The 21,428-nt window shown below is 36.7% G+C and overlaps 1 protein-coding gene across 1 annotated transcript in view; it reads right to left on the reverse strand.

Moving 5' to 3' along the window:
* The window catches only part of Mroh2b (maestro heat like repeat family member 2B), a 64,730-nt gene that overhangs the window by 34,018 nt on the left and 9,284 nt on the right, over positions 1-21,428 (reverse strand). Inside the window, exons 7-19 of the mRNA XM_076857704.1 lie at positions 16,222-16,362; positions 15,762-15,854; positions 15,599-15,668; positions 14,291-14,404; positions 13,330-13,403; positions 11,585-11,707; positions 10,209-10,322; positions 8,543-8,699; positions 8,355-8,395; positions 7,387-7,528; positions 6,777-6,817; positions 5,404-5,511; positions 2,607-2,723 (exon numbers count right to left, since the gene is read on the reverse strand). Coding sequence (XP_076713819.1) covers positions 2,607-2,723; positions 5,404-5,511; positions 6,777-6,817; positions 7,387-7,528; positions 8,355-8,395; positions 8,543-8,699; positions 10,209-10,322; positions 11,585-11,707; positions 13,330-13,403; positions 14,291-14,404; positions 15,599-15,668; positions 15,762-15,854; positions 16,222-16,362 — 1,335 coding nt within the window. The remainder of the gene's footprint in view (positions 1-2,606; positions 2,724-5,403; positions 5,512-6,776; positions 6,818-7,386; positions 7,529-8,354; positions 8,396-8,542; positions 8,700-10,208; positions 10,323-11,584; positions 11,708-13,329; positions 13,404-14,290; positions 14,405-15,598; positions 15,669-15,761; positions 15,855-16,221; positions 16,363-21,428) is intronic.

Below are 21,428 nucleotides of genomic sequence, written 5' to 3' on the forward strand. Positions count from 1 at the left end.
TAACAGAGAATACCCCAACTTCTCAGTCAAGTTTTTCTCCCCAATTCCTTCAAGATGCAATTCCAATCTCAAAATTTCCCTTCACTCACAACTTCTCACTAAAGCACCGTACCTGAATATGAACTTTGGGGTAGGTTCTGTTTCTAACTTATATCAGAGGAACTTGAGTCATACAGAGTACGTTGCACAGCCAAGATTTGAATTATTTATTCCCATGCCGGAATTGGAGCTCTGCCATTATGTTATAGACAGGGTCATGCTTAGGAGATTAAAAGACAGTTGGGTGCTAGAAGGAAACATAGGTTCAACACTCCAACATATTGGTGCAGCCACTGACCTCTTCAACAAGACCCGTCCTTAAAGCTCATGAAATTAAACCAAGAATAAACAAATGGGATGATATCAAATGGAAAACTTCTTCACAGTAAAAGAAGATTAAGAGCATGAAGAGAGAATTTAAAGAATGAAAGAAAATCTTTGCCAGCTACTCCTGTGATAGAATTAATATCCAGAATATATAAAGAACTCAAAAACCTCTGCATGGAAAAAAAATGTAACTCAATAAGTGGGCAAAAGAACTGAACAGATGCTTTTCAAAAGAAGAAACATAAATGACCAACAAATATATAAAAAAGTTCAACTTCCCCAACAATCAGGGAAATGCAAATAAAAAATACATTGAGACTTCCTCTAACTGCATTCAAAATGTCAATAATCAAGAATACAAATAATAATAAATGCTGACAAGGATGTGGGAGAAAAAGTACACTTATACATTGTTGGTGGGACTGCAAATTAGTACCATCACTCTGGAAAGCAGTATGGAGATTCCTCAAGACACTTGGAATAGAACCACCATATGACCTAGTTCTCTCCCTTCTTGGAATTTATCCAAAAGAACTAAAATCATGATATTATAGTGATACAGCCACATCAATGTTTATAGCAGCACAATTCACAGTCGCCAAGTTATGGAACCAGACTAGGTGCCCTTCGACAGATGAATGAATCAAGAAAATGTGGTCTATATACAATGGAGTTTAACTCAGCCATAAAGAAGAATGAAATTATGGCATTTGCCAGTAAATAGATGAAAATGGAGAAACTCATGCTGTGTGAAACAAGCCAGACTCAGGAAATTAAGGGTTGAACGTTTTCTCTTATATTCAGAAGCTAGAGCAAAATAAAGGAAGAAAGCATTGGGAGTGGGTATTAGACATTATAAGAATAGAGGGAAGATCAGTGGAGTAGAAGAAGGAGACTGAGGGGGAGGGAAGAGAAACAGAAAAGTGGAGGAAATGCAGAACGATTTGACAAAATTATGCTATGTGCATGCATACATACACCACAGTGAATTCCACCTTAATGTTTATCTATAAAATACCAATTAAAAATCGATAGATAAATAAATAGAAGACCAATTGAATGGAGGAAGGGGAATGGGGTAGAGAAGTGGAGAGAAAAGGAGGAGGCACTGGGGACTGAAATGGAGCAAGTTAAATTTCATGCCTTTATAATTATGTCAAGACGGACCCAACTAGTATGTAAAACTATAATGAACTAATAATAGTGTAAAAAAAAAGGAAAGAAAAATGTGGTGATTTTATTTTTTTAAAAAGGTCAGTTGGGTTTAGTGAGATTGAGAAACTCATGTGTTAACACTTTATTCACCCAATGTCATTTCCTAAGCAACTTGAGCGAGGGAGACTCAAGAAGGAACTTGAAATTAAGTGAACAGTGTATCTGAGAAACTCAAACGGATGCCACAATGTGTCTGGTAAAGTTTGTACAATGCTCTGACCTTAAATGAGAGCCTTATTGCAGGCTTACATCTAAAAGCACACTTTGTTTTCTACAGTTAAAGCAGAGCTAAAAAGGGCAACTGAGATGGGGGAAAAGGTGTTAGAAATTGTGCCAGAGCAATAAACGATAACAATATCTGACAAGGAAAAAGGAAATAATGGTAATAAGGAGGCAGTTTCAAAAGTTCATTAAAGTATAGTGGTTTCTCCTAGTGAATGTGGGAGAAAGGACCCCAGACATCTCATAATTGCTGAGAGGCGATATCATACAACACATGACAAGATTTTATACTAGTGGTCTCTGTTGGCCTGGGGAGTTTTTTTGTTTGCTTGTTTTTCATACAATCCTCTCCTTCTCCACAGGTACATATGTTCCCTAGCCGAAACTAGGTAGGGAGTAAGTAAAAGTATTGAGTAAAAGCTCTCTGGGTTGCACTCACATTCTCTCTAGGTTGAAAACCAATGGTCATAAGCTTACTGTCAAATTGTGAATTCAAGGATTTCAATGGTCATGACCGTGCTCTAAATTATGAAGCCAACATCAAAATATATCAAAGATGCTCTTTTTCAGTAAGGATATCTAAAGCTCAGTTTTCAATATTTCTACAAATGTGGCTAAAAAATTAAGTATCAATAACTACACTGGGAAACTTCATTTTTCAAAAAAAAATTCTGTTGGATCATTGTAAATATTCCTGGATAATTCTGGTTAAGACATATCACCAGAGCTGTCCCAGGTTTTCTAGATAGGATTAGCAGTCATCCCCAAAAGAAGAAATCAAAAGCAAAAGCAAGGGGTCCCACCTGTCTTTGGTCCCCCAGTTGGCTGGGAGCAATCAAAAAGTCCTTAATCTGTGAGCTTACAAAGTCCGTATCTTGGCAGGATGCTAAAGTGGTCCCCAAGGCTTTCCAAAGAAATTTCTGAAAAACAAAAGGTGAACAACAGGAGTGTAAAGGTTAGAAGGCCAGGTTGATGAAAAGTGGAAGGAATTGAAATTGTCATCCAAAGGAAAGAAATTGGGGTGACTTAACCACTGCTTAACCGTCATGCACCTCACATGCTATCTCTTCTTGAAGGTGTTTCTTTGCCCCAGGTCTGTCCTCCAATGATGCTCTTCTGATTACTCTACACCTTGGGAACCATCATTATAATCCTTTCACTCTCTCTTAGAATTTTTAAAATGTTCTTCCTTGGTTCTGTGCTCAAATTTGGGTTCTTGGCAACTGAATGTCTTATGCATTATTTCCAATGTACAGCTCCTGGTAATAAAAGAGCACTTCACATATGCTCATTGGATAAACATGTACAATGAAAAAAGGGTTATTTCAAAGTTGGCTTTGATTTGTTTTCTAAGTTTCAAATAACTTATGGCTATGTCACATCAAATGAGCATCTCTTTGTGTAGAATCTCCATCTTATCAAGTGCAGGGGAGAAAACTGGTCAGTTGCTGGTATACTTCAAGGACTTTGCAAGACTTGCAGGATTATAGCTATCATGGTCATCATTAATCAGAGGGGAATCTATAGAATAGGGAGAAAGTTTGGTAGAAACAGGTGGAGGGAAATTAATGCGTTCAGTAGAAACTGTGTAGACCAGTCTGACCTGGGACAAGAGGGGGCATAGCTATTAAAAACAGGTGGAACTGTTGCTGCACTCTCAACTACCAGATGAGACTCTGTTTATGTACCATCCACTTAGATGAGTCTAAAAATATCAGGAACCCAGCATTGGAAGAAAAGGTGGTAGACTTCAAAAATAGCTACAGTGTTTCTGCTCTACCTCTATCCATGCCATGTCTTTTTACTATGGGTGTTGCAACCCCTCATGAAAGGATTTTGTTTTCCTGATCCTTGTGTGAATCTTGTTTTTTACCAACAGAATGTGACAAAAATGACTGTGCCACTCCTGAACCTATATCTCAAGAGACTCTGCAAAGTTTCTGTTGTCACTCCCATGAAGGCCAGCCTCACCTGACCTGGACAATGAGACCACAGGAACAGAATCAACTGTCCTAATTGAGACCAGCACCTCCAGGCAACCTCCTTGAGCCTAATTAAGATTAGAAGACCGCCCAGCTGAGCCTTGCCTAGACCCTCTCAAATTTTTCAACTGCAAGATTGTGAACTGAATGGGTGGCTGTTATTTTAAGCCACTAAGAGTAGCTTCTTTTGCAGCAAAAGCTAACTGGTCCACTCTTACTTTACTCCTGTTCAGGGTAGGGCTAAAAGCTATCTAGACATCTCATTTCTAAAATTGCTCTGCCCACCTGTACCACCATTATTCTGGAGTAATCTTGTAAGTCTGGAAACTACTGGATGAATGTATGACCTTAGGTGCACAGGGCAAATCTGTAACAAGAAGATGGAACATTGCTTACAAAATCTTTTTAATGTGTCTGCAGGCTTGGTAGACCAATTTGGAGAATCAATACTCTGTACCAAATCCGAGAGTTGATCAGTGAGGGGAATTTCAAAAATCACATAGGAGAGTTGAAGGTTAATAATGAATAATTTGTAGGAAAAATACTTATTACTGGAACTGAAGAATTTTAAGAAATTTTTTTTTTCAGGAAAAATAAATTTATGACTGATTTAACATAATAATGACCATGATCAGCTTTTATATTAAGCACACCCTTACTTGTTCCAGGCACTTCACCAGGAACTTTCTATATGTTATCTACTCAACCCTCACCATACTACAACCCTCAGAGGTGGGGGCTGTTCCTATTTTAAAGATGAGTATACTGAGGATCCAGAGAAATCAAACATGAGGAGCAAGAAGCAGACACTGGATATGATCTGCACTTAAAATGCAAGAATGCCAATAAAGAAGAAGGACATTATGTCATTGGCAGGAAAATGATTGGAACTGGAGAACATTTTGCTAAGTGAAATAAGCCAGACTGAGAAAGTCAAGGGTCAAATGTTTTCTCTCACATGTGAAAGCTATGAAGAAAAAATAGATCTTATGATAATAAAGGGATAACAGTAAAGGAAAGGAAGGGAGAGGTAAGAGAAGAGAGAGGGGGGAAGAAATGGGGAATAAAATTGATCAAATGATATTATGTGCATGTATAAATGTATTACAATGAGTCCCACTATTATGCATAATTATAATGCATCAATTTTTTTAAATAGAATGGAAGGCTACAAGGGGGAGGGTTACATAGAGGTCATTGGAGACATAGGGATGGAAAAACTGTCTTTTGAGCATTTTCTTACCTCTAAGCTTTTGTTAATGTAGTGGATCATTTTTGGCAGCAAACCCCACAAGACTGGCATAATGGAAACCACTACATAACTGACATGAAGCCACCAATGTGGTAGAGACTGCCACTCTTTTTTCCCTTCTAGAAGAGTACCCTTGACTCTTAGGCACATATCTATCTTGTCCCAGTCTTCCTTGCAGATAGGTGTGACCCTGTGAGCACATTTCAGCCAAAATTGAGGTGAAGAGAGGTAAATGGCCTTAAAAGGAGGGAACTACTTTTTCTAATCATTCCTCCCTCATTTTGATTGCAGTAAAAACAAGATGGAGCTTGAGAAGCATTTTGGACCATAAGTTACCTGCTTAGGTCCCTCAGCTGAAACACCAACCTTCTCAATGGAGGTGTTGCTGTAACTGTCCATTTGCTGATTGAAATCCCGACTCAACTGGATGGTCCAGGCGGTGTCGTTGATTTTCCATAAAGATTCTTTGAGCAGCTGTTGTAGGAAGTGGAAGTGAGAGATGAGTGTGATGGTTTTATGTGCTTTGTTGGTACTTTTTTGTTGCCTTATCTTTTAAAAGAATAAAGGTGTATTAAATGGGACCTTTTCCTATAAAATAACTGGTGATTTGAGAACTTTTCCTCTTTATTTAAAAAAGCATTTTCTGATATGTTCTGAATTCTCTTTAAGAACAAAATACACAATTATGGAAATAACGCTACATTAGTGCCTTCCTTATTTTTCCCTTCAACAAAAACTTCTGAATGACTCAAAGTAGAAACTAACCCAATGTGAAATTTAAGTTGAAGCTAATGTTTTTCAAATTTTGATAGACTTGGAAAAACTTCATTTTGTCAATGTGAGTTTGGCTTATTATATATCAAAAATTAAAAAAAAAATCCATGAGGGAGATCTTTAGAATAAGAAATTAAATGCACTTAATAACCAATTAAATGTACAGGACATCTCTGCCAACTTCCCCAGTGGTAAAGTAAATACTTCTGGATTCACCAATTGTTTGAGCCAGGGTTACCATCGGTCCTCTGAACCCTTGGTATTTCATTCAACAACACATAAAAAGACTTTTTAAAAAATTTTTGTTTTTGTCTTTTTGGAGGACAAAATCCATGCAATTTCTAAAATGTATGATTTCTCCTATATTTTTCCACTTCAAGGTTAGAAAAAGACACAATGTCAAAGCCAGTGAAAATGCTTATATGCATTATTTTTTAATAGGAGAGCATCCAATGGGTTCCTTAAAGGAAAGAAATTAAACAGACTTAGAAGATGAGGGGAAGAAGGCACAGGCACACAGTTTTGGAAAAAGAAGACTAGACCTATACTGAAGATGGGAGGAAGACAATGAACTGCTATGAAGGCTTCCTAACAGAGAAAGAAAATTTCTTTTGTTGTTAATCTAGTTGTTAAAAGGGGTAGATGTAACTTTATCCTATGTTAATATATAATATACCACAGTGGATCTAAGCATCAGGTACATCCACAAGAAATTAATTTAAAAAATGCTATGGTTAAATGGCAGAAAGATTAGTAGAGGAAAGGGAACAGAAGATGGGAGAGGGAAGGAAAAGGGGAGGTACCGGAGGGGCTGAACTGGAACAAGACATATTCCATGTTTTCACAATTACGTCAAAATGGATTCTACTGTCATGTATAACTAAAAAGAATGAATATAAAAAGAGGGGTAGCTGCAGTTTATTTCCTCATTCATCTTTAACAATTCACCTAGAAGCCACCCTTACCTGAAGCAGCATGAGTTCCCACAGCACAATGGCATTGTTTCCTAGAAATAAAAATTGAAGCAATAACTGCAAACAAACTTGTCTTAAATTCTCCGCCCTCCCCCCCCCCCCAGGCCCCCAGTTGATGCTGGAACTCCATTTCAGGCTTTCTTCCTGCTCTGTGATGAAATTTACTATTTTTGCAACTTTAAAGTACTTGTTAGGTGAAGAGTGCGTATTTAATCTCTTAAACAAATCTAGGGTTTTTTTTTTGTTTTGTTTTCTAATTTCAGCAGTAATTACTGAAATCACCATATTTTGATACTCGAATGTGAATGAATAATGACTTTTTAGAAGAATATCAAAACAGAGTTTGTCTAGATATAAGAAAAAGATCAGAGCAAAAGTAAGCCTTCCTGCAAAGCGTGTGCCCCACCAGGTCCTCTCACAGTATGAGCATTGGTAGAGAAATAAAACACAAGGAATTAAGGAAAAATACATATATTGTTGACTAACTTGCATGCCAAGCTCAGAGTTGTAGCCTAAAATGAGCAACAACAGCTTCACACAGAGAAATGGTGCACCATTTTTTGGTGTTCCCATCTCCTTAGTAAAGACTCTATCCAAGTACCTTCCAGAGGCTTCAGGAGTTCAGGTACTAGTGTTTTCCATAAGTCTACCAATTTTGGGTGAATTATCTCAGGCAGTATCTTCAAAAGTCCTATTGCACCAGCTCCACGTAATGAACCTAGACTGGCAAGCACAGATATTACCTGAAGGATGAAAGAGATAAGTATTCATCAATTTTAGAGGTATTTAAAAGGTTCACCTACCTTTTCCCTTTTTTTTTTTTTGTTCCAGATTCCCTTGATTCCTAAATTGAATAATCACTTAACAAATCATCACAGTCCTTACTTATTCTATAGCAAAGATAATATTTAGACAATCCTCCCATTTTTCCCCCTGATGATAATAAAGGTGAAAAAAATACATGGAAGCCACACACACACACACACACACACACACACACACACACACATAAATGAATAAAAAAAAGAAAAGATAAATAGAAAGAATCAATAATCAGATCTATCTATTTATTAAATAAATGAATGCATATGGAAACATGCTTGAGTAAATGATACATATGTGGCCAAAAAGATAGAAGGGAAGTCTGTACAAATGGTGTGGGATTTGTTTGATGGTACTTCTGGATGAGATTCAGTCTATGAGTATTATAAAGTCATAAAGTTTGAGAAACATTTCAAAGTGAGGAAACAATCTTGCCAGTAGTTGCATATACCACATGTCTTTAGTATAGTAGAAATTTTGTTACTGAGATCATGTTAGTGTTTTTTTTTTTTTGTTGTTGTTGTTGTATTTTTGGAGTATGTATGTAATTTGTTGTTGAGAAAGGGTCTCACTATGTTTGCCAAGGCTGGCTTTGAGCTTGTGATCCATCTTCCTGCCTCAACTTCATGAATAGCTGAAATTATAGGTATGTAGCACCATGCCCCATGTTTACACAATTTTTATTAGCATTGTATTTTGAACTGAATTATCCACAGCAACTGAAATTCGTCTTTTTAACTCACTTACCAGAAGTCTGGCCAGTAGCTGCTGTGGTGAAGGAAGGTTCACTAGAAAGAGAAAGCAATTTTCAATCATCACTGTAGGGGCCAGAGAAATTCAGACTGGGGTTGGGTGGAAGATCAGAGCACAGAAGACTTTCTGGAAATGAGTCTCTCCTAATAGCAAAACTTGGCTTTGTTTCTGAATGTACGAACCAGCTCCTGTAGAGAGGACGAGCGCCGATGACTCCTTCATATTATACTTCTTCCTCTCTTCTGCCATGATCAGAATTCGGATGATGTTGAACAGGTAGTCCAGGGTTCCTGTGTATTCTTCAGGCACCACAAAAGTCAGGATTCTTGGCCATAGTACCTGTGGAACACACAGGGCAAGATGAAAGGATCACTTATGCTTTTCTATGACTTCTTCCTAAGCCTCACTGAGGTTTCCTTCTGATTCAGAAACTTTCATTGGTTAAAATCTTGTGGTTCAGGACAGGTCAAAATGTGCAAGTTGGAGTAAGTATTGCTCAATGGTTCTTCCTGGAATTTGGGGCAGGACAATTCCTCATTGTCAGGGATGGTTGCAGGTACCACAGGAAGTCTCATGTCCCAGGGTCCCCTTCACCAAGTTCCTGTCATCAGTGTGACAACTGAAAATGCCCCACACATTTCCCCAGGCTGCTCCAACTAAGAACCGCTGGGAGAGGATAGGATATTCTTAGTGTTTCAGGCTCTCATCTTTCTTCTCTGAAGGTCTAGAATTGCTATAGTTTGTATAAATACTGTGCTTCATGCCCCATTCCCCTACCCAGGAAATCTCTCTTGTCATAATGGAGACCTTGGTGTCAACTTGGACTCTTCTTTCTTCCTTGTCATCTGTATTTTATCACCAAGTTGTCATTTTCATTGTAAAATCTTTCATGCCCTTCTATGTTTCATTCCTACTGTTACAATGCTGCTGCAGTTCCAATTCCTACAGTTACAATTCTGTGAGTTGTGGCTGGTCTGTTACAAAGTCTCTTTGCTTAGACTACCTGTATCTTGGTCCATTAGTTTCCTACAACTATTATTTGCAGTGCTTAGGCTTTTGATTAAAATTTTCATTGGTTTGTTAAACAAAACACAAGGTAGGAGTTTGGCTTTCCAGGACCTTTAGAGTCTGGGACAGCCTTTATTTGTGGAGTCAAAAGTTTCAATCTTAGGATGCATTAGAAATATTGGAATGGATTTGATTGCAGACTCATGGGACCCATGTTCAGATATACTAATTCAGCACATCTGTCATGTGGCCCGGATCTGCATTTTAAATGAATGTCCCAGATAACTCAAACCACGCACCAACATACATGAAGCCTATGATCCACTTAAATCCGGTGGTCTGTTAATTGTCTCCTTGGATGGGCTATGTACTTCTGGCTATGAAAAATCCTTTCTCAGGCTATTTTGCTTAAGGAAAATGTAGATTCCAAGACTCCTCCCCCTAGGTGCAGATTAATTAGGTATTTGGTAAGGCTTCAGCATGGGTGACTTAACATCGTCCCAGATGAATCAGGAAAGTTTAGTGTCTATTGAATCATAGCTCCCATTCACTACTTAATACTATTTCTAGGTAGGTTCGGAGAGAAGAGAATATATATGCGCTTATAAAACTGTGCTGTACTATTCAGATATATGTAGCTATTATTAGTTACCTTAATTATTAAATTGATTTATTCAACTTCTGATTTTTGAGGAAACTATGTGCTGAACATAACAATGTACATCCTCTAGTCAAAGCATCAAAAAGCTGATGACACAAACCCCTGTCTTTCATCCTGAGAGGGCAGAGCTTTGGGCAGGTGGTTGAAGTAACCGTAGCTGTTGACGAAGGAACACTTACCTGGGGCATTCCAAAGACGAGTGGATCCAGGTTTTTAAGGACCTTGAGACTTGTTTCTTGAACAGATTTCTCCCCAATTTCTTCCTCGTGGGAATTAGATTTCACTGTTTTTTCCTTTAATAAAGATGAAACAGGTGACAATGAGCCCTAATGTTGGTCCCTCTAACCTTATGTAGATGTGTTTTCAGTTTCTGGAATGGGGATGTTGTCACTCAAGGAGCTCTGGATCCTGATGATACTGTCTCCAACATCTAATCCCTATTTGAAAGGGCCCCTTGGAGGAATGGGTTGGAAAATACACCCCTGGATAAAATAGAAAAGTAAAAATTGTGAGGATCTTTGAGCAGAGGATATCCCCACCCTCAATCAATTCTTTTTCATTTTCTCTGGGGCAAAAATTTTTAAAGCACTGCTTCCTAGTGGAGTAGATTGCAATTTCAGTTGTGACTTCTTCCTAAAATTGCTGATATATCTCAATTTTTTTTTTTTTTTGTACCAAGGATTGAACTCAGGAGCACTTAACCACTGAGCCACATTCCCAGCCTTTTTTTATTTTTTTTTATTTTGAGGCAGGGTCTTGCTAAGTTGCTTAGGACCTTGTTAAGTTGCTGAGGCTGGCTTTGAACTTGTGATTCTCCTGCCTCAGTTTCCAGAGACACTGGGATAACAGGTGTATGCCACTTTGCCTTGACTTACACTCAATTTTCATCTACAGAAAGTTGAGCCCTGTTGTTATGGTCTGAATGGTTGCGTTTCCCCAAAATTCATGTGTTGAAATCTTAATGCTCATGGTGATGGTATTAGGAGGAGTGGCTCTTGGAAGGTGATATGGGTCATGAGGGCAGAGGCTTTGTGTTTGAAATTGATGGTCATGTGAAAGGAATCTTGGTGGGCTAGGTGGCTGTCCTATGTGTGGACATAGGGACAAGGCACCGTCTGTGAAGAAGCAAGCCCTCACCAGACATTGAATCTCGGATTTCTCATCATGCAGAACTGTGAGGAATAAAGATTCACAAGCCACACAGTGTATGTCATTTTTGCATTAGCTGACCAAATGGATTAAAACATTAGTGTATTTAGTATCAGTGTCTCTTGTTTTCTTAAAAACAATCCACTCTCTCTGTGCCTCTCCACACCAACCCCATTCTCAAACTTAAGGATGCTGGTTGTCTCCTCAGAGAAAACTGTGATTTAACCTCCCTTTTACTTGTTGACAGGAGTGAAAGGGAGCTGAGAATCCAGAGGCCGATAAAAATTACCGAAAAATCACAATGAAATATAACTTTGAAATCAGTTATTTAATAGAGCCCAGTAATTTTTTTTTTTTGTAAATCCCAGGTTTCAGTGTGACACTCAAAACTGAAGACCCCTCATACCAGTTTCTTGTTAGACTTTGCAAACTGGGAGAAGACATAATCAATCAAGGGCCATCCTTCCCGAGCTTCAATGTAGCACTTATCACACATGGTTTGGATGAGAAGAAGGGTGGATTTCCTCACCTAGAGTAGGAACAAGGCAATAGCAATGCTTTAGTATGTTTAGAAGAATGGATATGTACCTTATCTTATAACCATTGTGAGATTCAAAGGTGGGAACCTTTTCAAAAGAGAATATAAAATGAGCTATATTTACAATAAATAAATGGAGCAGGAAACAATCTACAGAGTCACTGGAAATGTTCTCTTCAACCTAAATATCTTTTCCCACATTCCAAAGATATCCTTTATTGTAAAATGTTGGAAACTTGGGGCTGAAACACTGCCTCACTTTAAATATACTCAATGAAGAGTATTGTAGATTGAATTACAGGTCCTCAATTGTTTATTCACAATTCTAAAATCCAAAGAACCCTAAAAACTGGAATTTTGTTTTTTAAAATCATTTAGTGGCAAAATCCATATTAATCTCTTTTAAAGCTGTTTGTAGTCTTATGTGTAGTGTGGATATGTGTACATTGTATTGCAGAAATATCCATTGATTTAGATTTTGGGTTGCTATTACAGTAATGTCTTTCTATAATCTAAAAAATTGTGAATTCTGAAATATATCTAGCCTTCAGAATTAGAGGGAGAGATTATAAATTTGCGTTATAATATTTTTAGCAATATTCGGTTTAAATTCATTTATTTGATTGCTTCCCTGGAGGACAGAAACCTGAAGACCCAATCCTTGAATGAATGGGTCATTTATTGCAGGGTGGGAAGTAAAAACTAATTTTTCACAGAAAAGCAGGGCTGCTTGATGGTCAAAGTATGAAGACACAGAATCACTCTACATAGTAAAGCAAAAAAGATCCATCTTCTTTTTTTATTTGCCTAGGGAGCTGGCCTTTGAATGTATCCATACTTTTTTTATTCTATTCCAAACTACTTTCATAGTTCTTCTATTGGCTTGGTTCATTACTGGAACACGCACACACACACACACACACACAGAGACATATAAATATGTAAATAAATGTATATGTATACATAATGGAGTGTTATATATTTTTGCATGTTCATATTTTACTCCATTATTACGTATTGCAAAGTTTTTGTTATTTTAAATAACAAAATATCCATTGAAGTCCAAAGCCTTTTAGAAGGTTTTTCTCCTCTTCTTTCTCCCCTTCTGCAAAGAGTTTGTTCTCAAGGTGTAGGTTTCATACAAAGACTACAATAACTGCTAATTTTCTTGATTTCTCCCAGCATAAATTCTATATTTTCTGACTTTACTACTTTAATCAAATAATCAGGAAACATTGAGCAATCTATGGTGTGCAAGACTTGTTCTCAGTGCTCTCTGGATGGAAAATAGGATATATGTAAGCTAAGAACAAGATTCAGGGTTTTTTGGGGGGAGGGAGGGAGAAACACATTATCTTTATAGTTAACATTTATTTTTAAACATCTGAAGAGCATTGACGTAGTGCTGCTCTGGGTGAGAGTCCACTGAAAGGACGCTTAGGGTTTTACCTTCAGGGAGTTTATCTTTTTGGGATTGAGTTATTTTAAAAATGAAATTGATCATTGATCTCTTCTTAAAGCAGTCTCACAGTTGATTCTTAAAAAATTAGTGTTATTTCATCTATTCCTATAGCTACCAATAACAAAGTAAAAGTTTCTATTAATTCTCTTACTTTTGCATTGGGGTCACCCATGACAACTTTGACTGTTCTTTCAATTGAAATGATGTGATCCCTCAACCTGGGTTCTGGAAGAAAAAGAAAGATTGTGAGGTCAGATCCAGTAGGAGTACAGTGGTTTTATGGTTGATGAAAACCTACTAGAATTATGGTACATGATTGTCTTTTGTCTTTAACATGTTATTCAATTATTTCCTACCCTCGTCTTTCCTAACTCTTTAAGGAGTCTGTGTCTTTCTTTACTTCCTACGACATTTGTTTCATCTTGTTTGAAGTGTTTGCTTCCATCAGGGATTCAATATGTTATTCCTGGTGGATCAGCTCTGAATTTTGTAAGACTACATTATGTTTTCTGATATGCTGATTCTTTTGTATAGTGCTAACTGTAATTTTTTAAAAAAATCTATATTATGTTGTGCAAAAATGAATTCTCATTTTATTGAGTCACAGGTATCATCAATTTTATAATGCACTGTTATTTTATATTGCACCAAAAAAGAAAAAAAATAGTAGTTAACTAAAGATGTTTTAAAATGAAAGATTCATTCAATATTATGAAAATACTGAATGCTTTTTGGAATTAATGAAATGTGGTAATTCATTAAATTACTCTCTATTTTAAATGTACTAACATGTAGGGAATTGTACATTCTTCCTGCCTACCTGCTGTTTGTAATTGATTTCCTTAATCTACTTGCTGGATCTTCTAAATTTGAAATTTGATTTGAAAAATCTACTCATCTATTTCAACAGAATGTATCCAAAGTATCATGAAAGAAGAGAGGCAACTGAAAATGTCCATTTAAAAGTAATGGACTGCTTAAGACTGAGAAGGCAGAGTTTAATGTGCATATGATGTTTTACAGATGACTTAGGATAGAATTAATGGGATGCATAGGCATTAGTTTTCTTCTTGGTATGAAATAAACCACTCTGTATTGTCCCTAATGCTTACCCTCAGCACTGATGACTGATTTTAACAAAGTCAAGACTCCTATTCGAATAACTTCATTGTTACTTCTTATTTGTTCATCAAAAAATTCCATCAGGTCTGCTGCATTGGAATGGGCTGCAGGTTTAAGAAATACTGGGGTCATAAGAACTCATTTTCATCTCAGGTAAATGCTTCTGCATGGGAAGAAGTGAATTTTATCATGAGGATTGTCAAAGTCACTCTTCAGTTTGTAATTTGATTATATGATGTCCATACTTCGTATTTCAGAACTACTTAAGCAGTTTGGTTACTAAGAACTTTCTATATCTAGTGGGTTCACTTATGTTAATACCTGTGAACATGGCCTTATTTGGAAATTAAGATCTTTGCAAATATAATCAAGTTAATAGAGGGTCCTTAGAGTGGGTCCTGGTTCAACATGACTGGTGTCCTTAGAAGAAGAGGAGAAGAGACACAGTTTTGGCCAGACGGAGGTAATGGAAATGGAGGCAGATGGGAGTGATGTTTTGCCAGATGAGAAGCTACAGGACTGCAGGCATTGAAGCAGGCAAAGTTGAGGAAATGCCTGGCTGGAAGAGAGCAGTTTGTTTCAGAAATTGTCAGAGATGAAATAAATTAGCTAATTAGGCCGAGGAGGAATGTATAGAGACAGAGGGTTTTGTCACAAGAGAAGTAGAACATAATAGGAAGGTATACAATGAAGTCAGTGTGGTGACATTTTGGATGGAGAATGGAGATGTGGGAGGCTTTAGATGGATGCTGCGCTTCATCCCCAGGAGCTGAGCTGGTGTAGAGTTTTGCATCCTGACCTGGGGACTTGATTTCTTCTGTGGCAATCATTCCAACCAGGTAATGAAGGGGCTATGACGGTGCCACAAGGGCAAGAAGAAACAGGAGAGTGAGGAGGTAGAGAAAGATTGAGGGCTAAGGAGGCTTGAACACAATGGGATGGCCAAAGGTGAAAAGGGGGTGACTTTGGACTTGACAGTTTCTCATCACCTGATATACCAAGAAAAAAATAGCCAATTTCCTATTCTTAGGGTTAGCAACTCTTCCTAGTTTCCCAGGGACTTCTATCGACTGAGAGCTGAAAATTCTCTATTCCCAGAATGCTGCCACCTTACCTATACCATCCCTCCTGGAAGCTTACGGGAGAGGGGCAGGCACAGAATACTGTGAGCTGAAGAAACATTTTTTTGTGTGTTATATGTGGTGATAACTAAAGTGACAATTTGCACACCCTCTTACCATTGTTGTTTTGGTCACTTGGGGACATTTTTTTAATGCCCTCAGGATGCAGGATCCTACCTAGAATGAGGAAACAGTTTGAAGCTTCAATTTCATTTTCCTTTGCAGAAGGCTCCGGAATTCTGCAGAACTGAATGGGGAGGGAAAAAAAAAATCAGGTGATAGAAGTGAAAAACAGAAAACCAGTTAAAACCAAACAGAGTTGACAGCATGGTCATCTTACCTGGTGAAGTAAATTGATAAAAATGGATTTTCTCAAGTTTCTGGGAAGGACAATGTCATACACGACTGCTGCAGCCAGTATCTCTTTTATACTCTAAAATGGAAGTGCTCACAGGTTAGGCGGAATCCACCAGAGATGCAGAGACCCAGGACATGGAATGCAAATAGGTAAAATTTGTGAGGAGAACAACCCCATAAGCTTCCCACAGTTACAGGTTTTCTTCAATGATTCAGGCTCCCTTCACCTTGTTCAGTGCCTCAGTATTTGGAATGAAATTTTTCAGTCCCTTCGCGGCGTTACCATCACTAGCTAAGACAACCTATCTCCACCTCCCATTGACCAAGTATTTAAGTTCAGCTGCCAAACAGGTCTTTAAGTTCCATAGGTCCTTTGAGACTCAGTGTCCTCAGAAGGGCTGGAGATTGATTCTGATTCAGTTCCTTTAAGGTGTGGCTCTTACCTGAGTGATGTGGAAATCAATCTCTTGGTCTTTATACTGGTTCAGGAGCCAATGTACCTGGTTTAGGGCAAATTCACAGAAGTCTTCTCGGTGTAGCAGCAGGCTCACAGTGGGGCCATGGACCTTTACTATGGCTAAAATCTGTAGAAGCAGCAAAATATACAATTTCTAATACATGATTATAGTATTTATATATTTACTGGGTATAAGGAGCTTTAGGGGATCCCAATAATTTTTACTTGATGCTTTCAGGCAAGAAGAGGTTCTGTAAAAATCTATTTAAAAAAAAAAAAAACGCTCTGGAGAAGGCCACTGCATGAGGCAGAGCAGTATTTATATTTGCATCTGTATCTACATTGACACTCATTGTAATACTTGCCCTTTTTCCTATTTGCTGAATCTCTAAGTCACTTTCTTTTATATATTAATGAATTGAAAATTTCCTTCTTTTAAGAAATATTTAGTGACTGCACATCACCTTGACCCACTACTGTTAGCTCCACCCAGTTCCCCCTCTCTCTCCCTGTCTTGGAATAAAACTTTTTGAAGAAGTTCCATACATGTGCTATCTTCACTTCCCACCTCCCATTCACTTCTCCACTATGATTTCCTCTCCACTTGACTATGAAAATGAACAACTTCCACAGTAGAACCTATAAATGTAATAAATTTTGATTATAACAATTTAGCTATCACAAATATTTGGAAAAAAGAAAACAATAGCCACAAAAGCCATATATGACATGGTTTGGCATATATTATTTTTAATTTTTTTTAAAAAAATTTTGTTTCTTTTTAGCTATACATGACAGTAGAATTAATTTTGATAAAACTATGCAAGCATGGAATAATCTTATTCTAATTAGGACCCTATTCTTGAGGATGCACACGATGGTGGAATTCAATATGTTATATTCATATATGTACATAGAAAAATTATTATGGATTTGTTCCACTATCTTTCCTTTTCTCTCCCCCCTCCCTTCCCTTCATTCCCCTTTGTCTAATCCAATGAACTTTTTTAATTCCCCTCCCCTGCTTCCTTTGTTATGAGTTAGCATCCAAATATTAGAGAAAATGTTCAACCTTTGGTTTTTTGGTGTTGGCTTATTTGACTTAGCATGATAGTCTCCAGTTCCATCCATTTACTGGCAAATGCCATAATTTCATTCTTATTTGTGAATGAGTGATATTCCATTGCATATAAATACCAAATTTTCTTTATCCATTCACCTGTTTAAGGGCACCTAGGTTGGTTCCATAGCTTAGCAAATATGAATTGAGTTGTTATCAACATTAATGTAGCTATGCCACTGCAGTATGCTGATTTTAAATCCTTTGGATATATACTAAGAATTAGAATACCTGGATCAAATGGTGTTTCCACTTCTAGTTTTTTGAGGAATTACCATACTGCTTTCCAGAGTAGTTGCACCAATTTGCAGTCTCACCAAAAATTTTTTAGTGTACATTTTCCCCAACATCCTTGTCAACGTTTATTGTTATTTGTTTTCTTGATAATGGTCATTCTGAATGGAGTGTGATGAAATCTCAGTGTAGTTTTAATTTGCATTTCTCTAATTGCTATGTGTGTTGAACATTTTTTACATATATTTGTTGACCATTTGTATTTCTTCTTCTGTGAAGTGTCTGTTCCATTCCTTAGCCCATTTATTGATTTTTATTTCTTTTTTCTTTTTTTTTTTGAGCTCTTTATATATCCTGGAAATTAATGTCCTATCTGAGGTGCAGATGACAAAGATTTTCCTCCCATTCTGTAGGCCCTCTTTTTACATTCTTGATTGGTTTCTTTACTATGAAGAAGCTTTTTAGTTTGATGAATTCCAGTTTATTGATTATTAACTTTATTCCTTGTGATTTAGGAGTCATTGAGAAAGTCATTTTCTAATCCAACATAGTGAAGAGTTGGTCCTATTTTTTTTTTTTTTGCAATATTTGCAGGGTTTCTGGTGTAATTTCTAGGTCTTTGATCCATTTTGAGTTGAGTTTCATGCAAGGTGAGAGATAGGGGTTAAAATTTCATTCTGCCTCATATGGATTTCCAGTTTTTGCAGCACCATTTGTTGAGGAGGCTATTGTTTCTCCAATATATGTTTTTGGTACCTTTGTCTAGTATGAAGTAATTGTGTTTTGTGGGTTTGTCTCTGTGCCTTCCATTCTGTTCCATTGATCTTCTTGTCTGTTTTGGTGTCAGTATCAGGTTGTTTTTTTTATTATAGTTCTGTAGTATAATTTGAGGTCTGGTATTGTGATGCCTTCTGCTTCACTTTTCTCCCTCAGGATTGCTTTGTCCATTATTGGCCTCTTATTTTTTCAGATGAATTTCATGACCACTTTTTCTATATCTATAAAGAATGTCATTGGAATTTTTATGGGGATTGCATTGAATCTGTATATTGCTTTCAGTATATGGTCGTTTTGACAGTATTGATTCTGCCTATCCAAGAACATGGGAGGTCTTTCCATCTTCTAAGGTCTTCCTAAATTTCTTTCTTTAGTGGTCTGTTGTTTTCATTGCAGAGGTCCTTTACTACTTTTGATAGATTCCCCAATATTTTATTTTTTTGAGACTATTGTGAATGGGATAGCTTTCCTAATTTCTCTTTCAGTGGATTCATCACTGATGTATAGTAGTGCATTTGATATCTGGATGTTGATTTTATATCCTGTTACTTTGCTAAATTCATTTATTAGTTCCAGAAGTTTTGAGTGGAATATTTTGTATTTTATAAATACAGGATCATGTTGTTGGCAAATAATGACAGTTGGAGTTAGTTATTCACACCTCTTTAATTTCTTTTATCTGTCTAATTGCTCTGGCTAGAGTTTCAAAACTAAGCTTATAGAAGTAGTGAAAGAGGGCATCCCTGTCTTGCTCCTGTTTTTAGAGAGAATGCTTTCATTTTGTCTCTGGTTAGAATGATGTTGGACTTGGGTTATTTCTTCTATCCCTATTTTTTCTAGTGTTTTAAACATGAATGGATGCTGTATTTTGTCACATGCTCTTTCTGCACCTATTGAGATAACACATGATTCTTTTCTTGAAGCCTATTCATGTGATGAATTCCATTAATTGATTGCTGTATGAACCAACCCTGCATCCGTGGGATGAAACCAGTTGATTATGGTGCACTATCTTTTAAATGTCCTTTTGTATGGGATTTGTCAGGATTTTATTAGGAATTTTTGCATCTATGTTCATTAAAGATATTGGTCTGAAGTTTTCTTTCCTTGATGTGTCTTTGTCTGGTTTTATACGCTTTTTAAACATTTTTACTTATTCTTTCCTTTTTTATGTATTTTAATTAAAATGCCTTACACCATTTTTAAAATTTTTATTATTAATGTTAACTCCTATTAATTGTACAAATCAATGGATTTCACTGTGACGTTTCCATACATACACATATGGCATTTAATCATATCCCGCTTCCCCACTACTCCCTCTTCCCTCCCCATCCTCTCCTGTCCTTGATAGATCCTCTTCTACTTTCAGATCATCTTTTCTTTCTTTCTTTCTTTTCTTCTTCTTTTAATTTTCCACATATACAGAAAACATGCTACTTGTCTTTCTGTGTCTGGTTTATTTCATTTAGCATGATGACCTCCAGTTCCATCCATTTTCCTGCAAATGAAATGATTTCATTCTTTAGGACTGAACAACATTCTATCATAAATGTTTATTACATTAAAAAAAATCATTCACCTTTAATGAGCACCTAGGCTGAGTATGAAATGTTAATATTGTAAACAGTGCCACAATAAAGGTAGGTATGCAGGTATCTCTTTAGGGTGCTGATTTCATTTTGGGGGGTGTATACACTGGAGTGGTATAGCTGAATTGTATGGTAGTTCTAGTTTTAGTTTTTGTGAGAAACCTCTGTACCTTTTTTTCCCATAGTGGTTATATACTTTGTCTAAGGATTCCTTTTTCTCTATATTCTTTCCAGCATTTTTTTTCTTTCGATAATAGCCTTGCTGACTGGGGTGAGGTGGACTCTCAATATAGTTTTGATTTGCATTTCCCTGATGGCTAAAGATGTTAAGCATTTTTTTCCTATATTATTATTGTCTATTTGTACTTCTTTTGAGAAGTGTCTGTTCAGACTGCTTTTAAACTGGATTAGAGTTCTTTTGATGTTTTTTGTTCTTTGTGTATTCTGGATATTAACTCTCCGTCAGATAAATGACAAACGAAGGTTCTCTCCTACTCTGTAGTCTGTCTCTTCACTCTGTTGATTGTTTCCTTTGCTGTGCAGAACCTTTTTAATTTGATGTAATTGCATTTGTCAATTCTTGCCTTTATTTCCTGAACTATTTCTTGAGTTCAAGTCAGGAAATTGTTGCCTGTGCTTGTATCTTAAGGTGTTTATCCTATGCTTTCCTCTAGTGGCCTTGCAGTTTCAGATTTTTTTTTCCAGATCTTATGTTAGGTTTCTGATCCATTTTCATTAATTTTTTTACAGGATGAGAAATGGGGATCTAGTTTCAACCTACTAAGGATGGATATTCACTTTCCCTAACATCACTTGTTAAAGAGGCTATCTTTTTTCCAACACAAGGTTTGGACATCTTTGTCAAGAATCATATTGCTGTATATGTGAAAGTTTATTTCTGGGTTGTCCATTTTATTCCATTGGCTGTGCCTATTTTTATGCCAATTCCATGCTGTTTTTGCTACTATGGCTCTGCAGTATATTTTGAAATCCAGGAATTGTGATGCTTTCATCATTATTCTTTTTTTTTTTTTTTTTTTTTTTTTGCTAAGGATTGCTTTGGCTATTTGGGATCTGTTGTGGTTCCAAATAAACTTTAGAATTTTTCTTTTTTTTAGTTTTGTGAATAATGACATTGATATTTTAATGAGTGTTTCATTGAATCTGTAGATTACTTTGGTAGTATGGCCACTGTAGCAATGTTATTTCTCCTAATCCATAATCATGGGAGGTCTTTCCATCTTCTAATGCCTACTTTGATTTCTTTCTTCAGTGTTTCACCGTTTCCACTGTAGAAATTTTTCACTTCCTTGGTTAGGTTTACTCCTAGGTACTTTATGTTTTTGAGGCATTCTGAATGATATTGACTTCCTGATTTCTTTCTCAGAGGTTTCATTGTGAAACAGCATTCTTTTTTGTTTTTTAATCTTTCACTTCTATTTATTTTTTGATTTTCCCCACTTTCCTTAA

This window comes from Callospermophilus lateralis, chromosome 5 (assembly GCF_048772815.1).
Source record: "Callospermophilus lateralis isolate mCalLat2 chromosome 5, mCalLat2.hap1, whole genome shotgun sequence".
NCBI lineage: Eukaryota > Metazoa > Chordata > Mammalia > Rodentia > Sciuridae > Callospermophilus > Callospermophilus lateralis.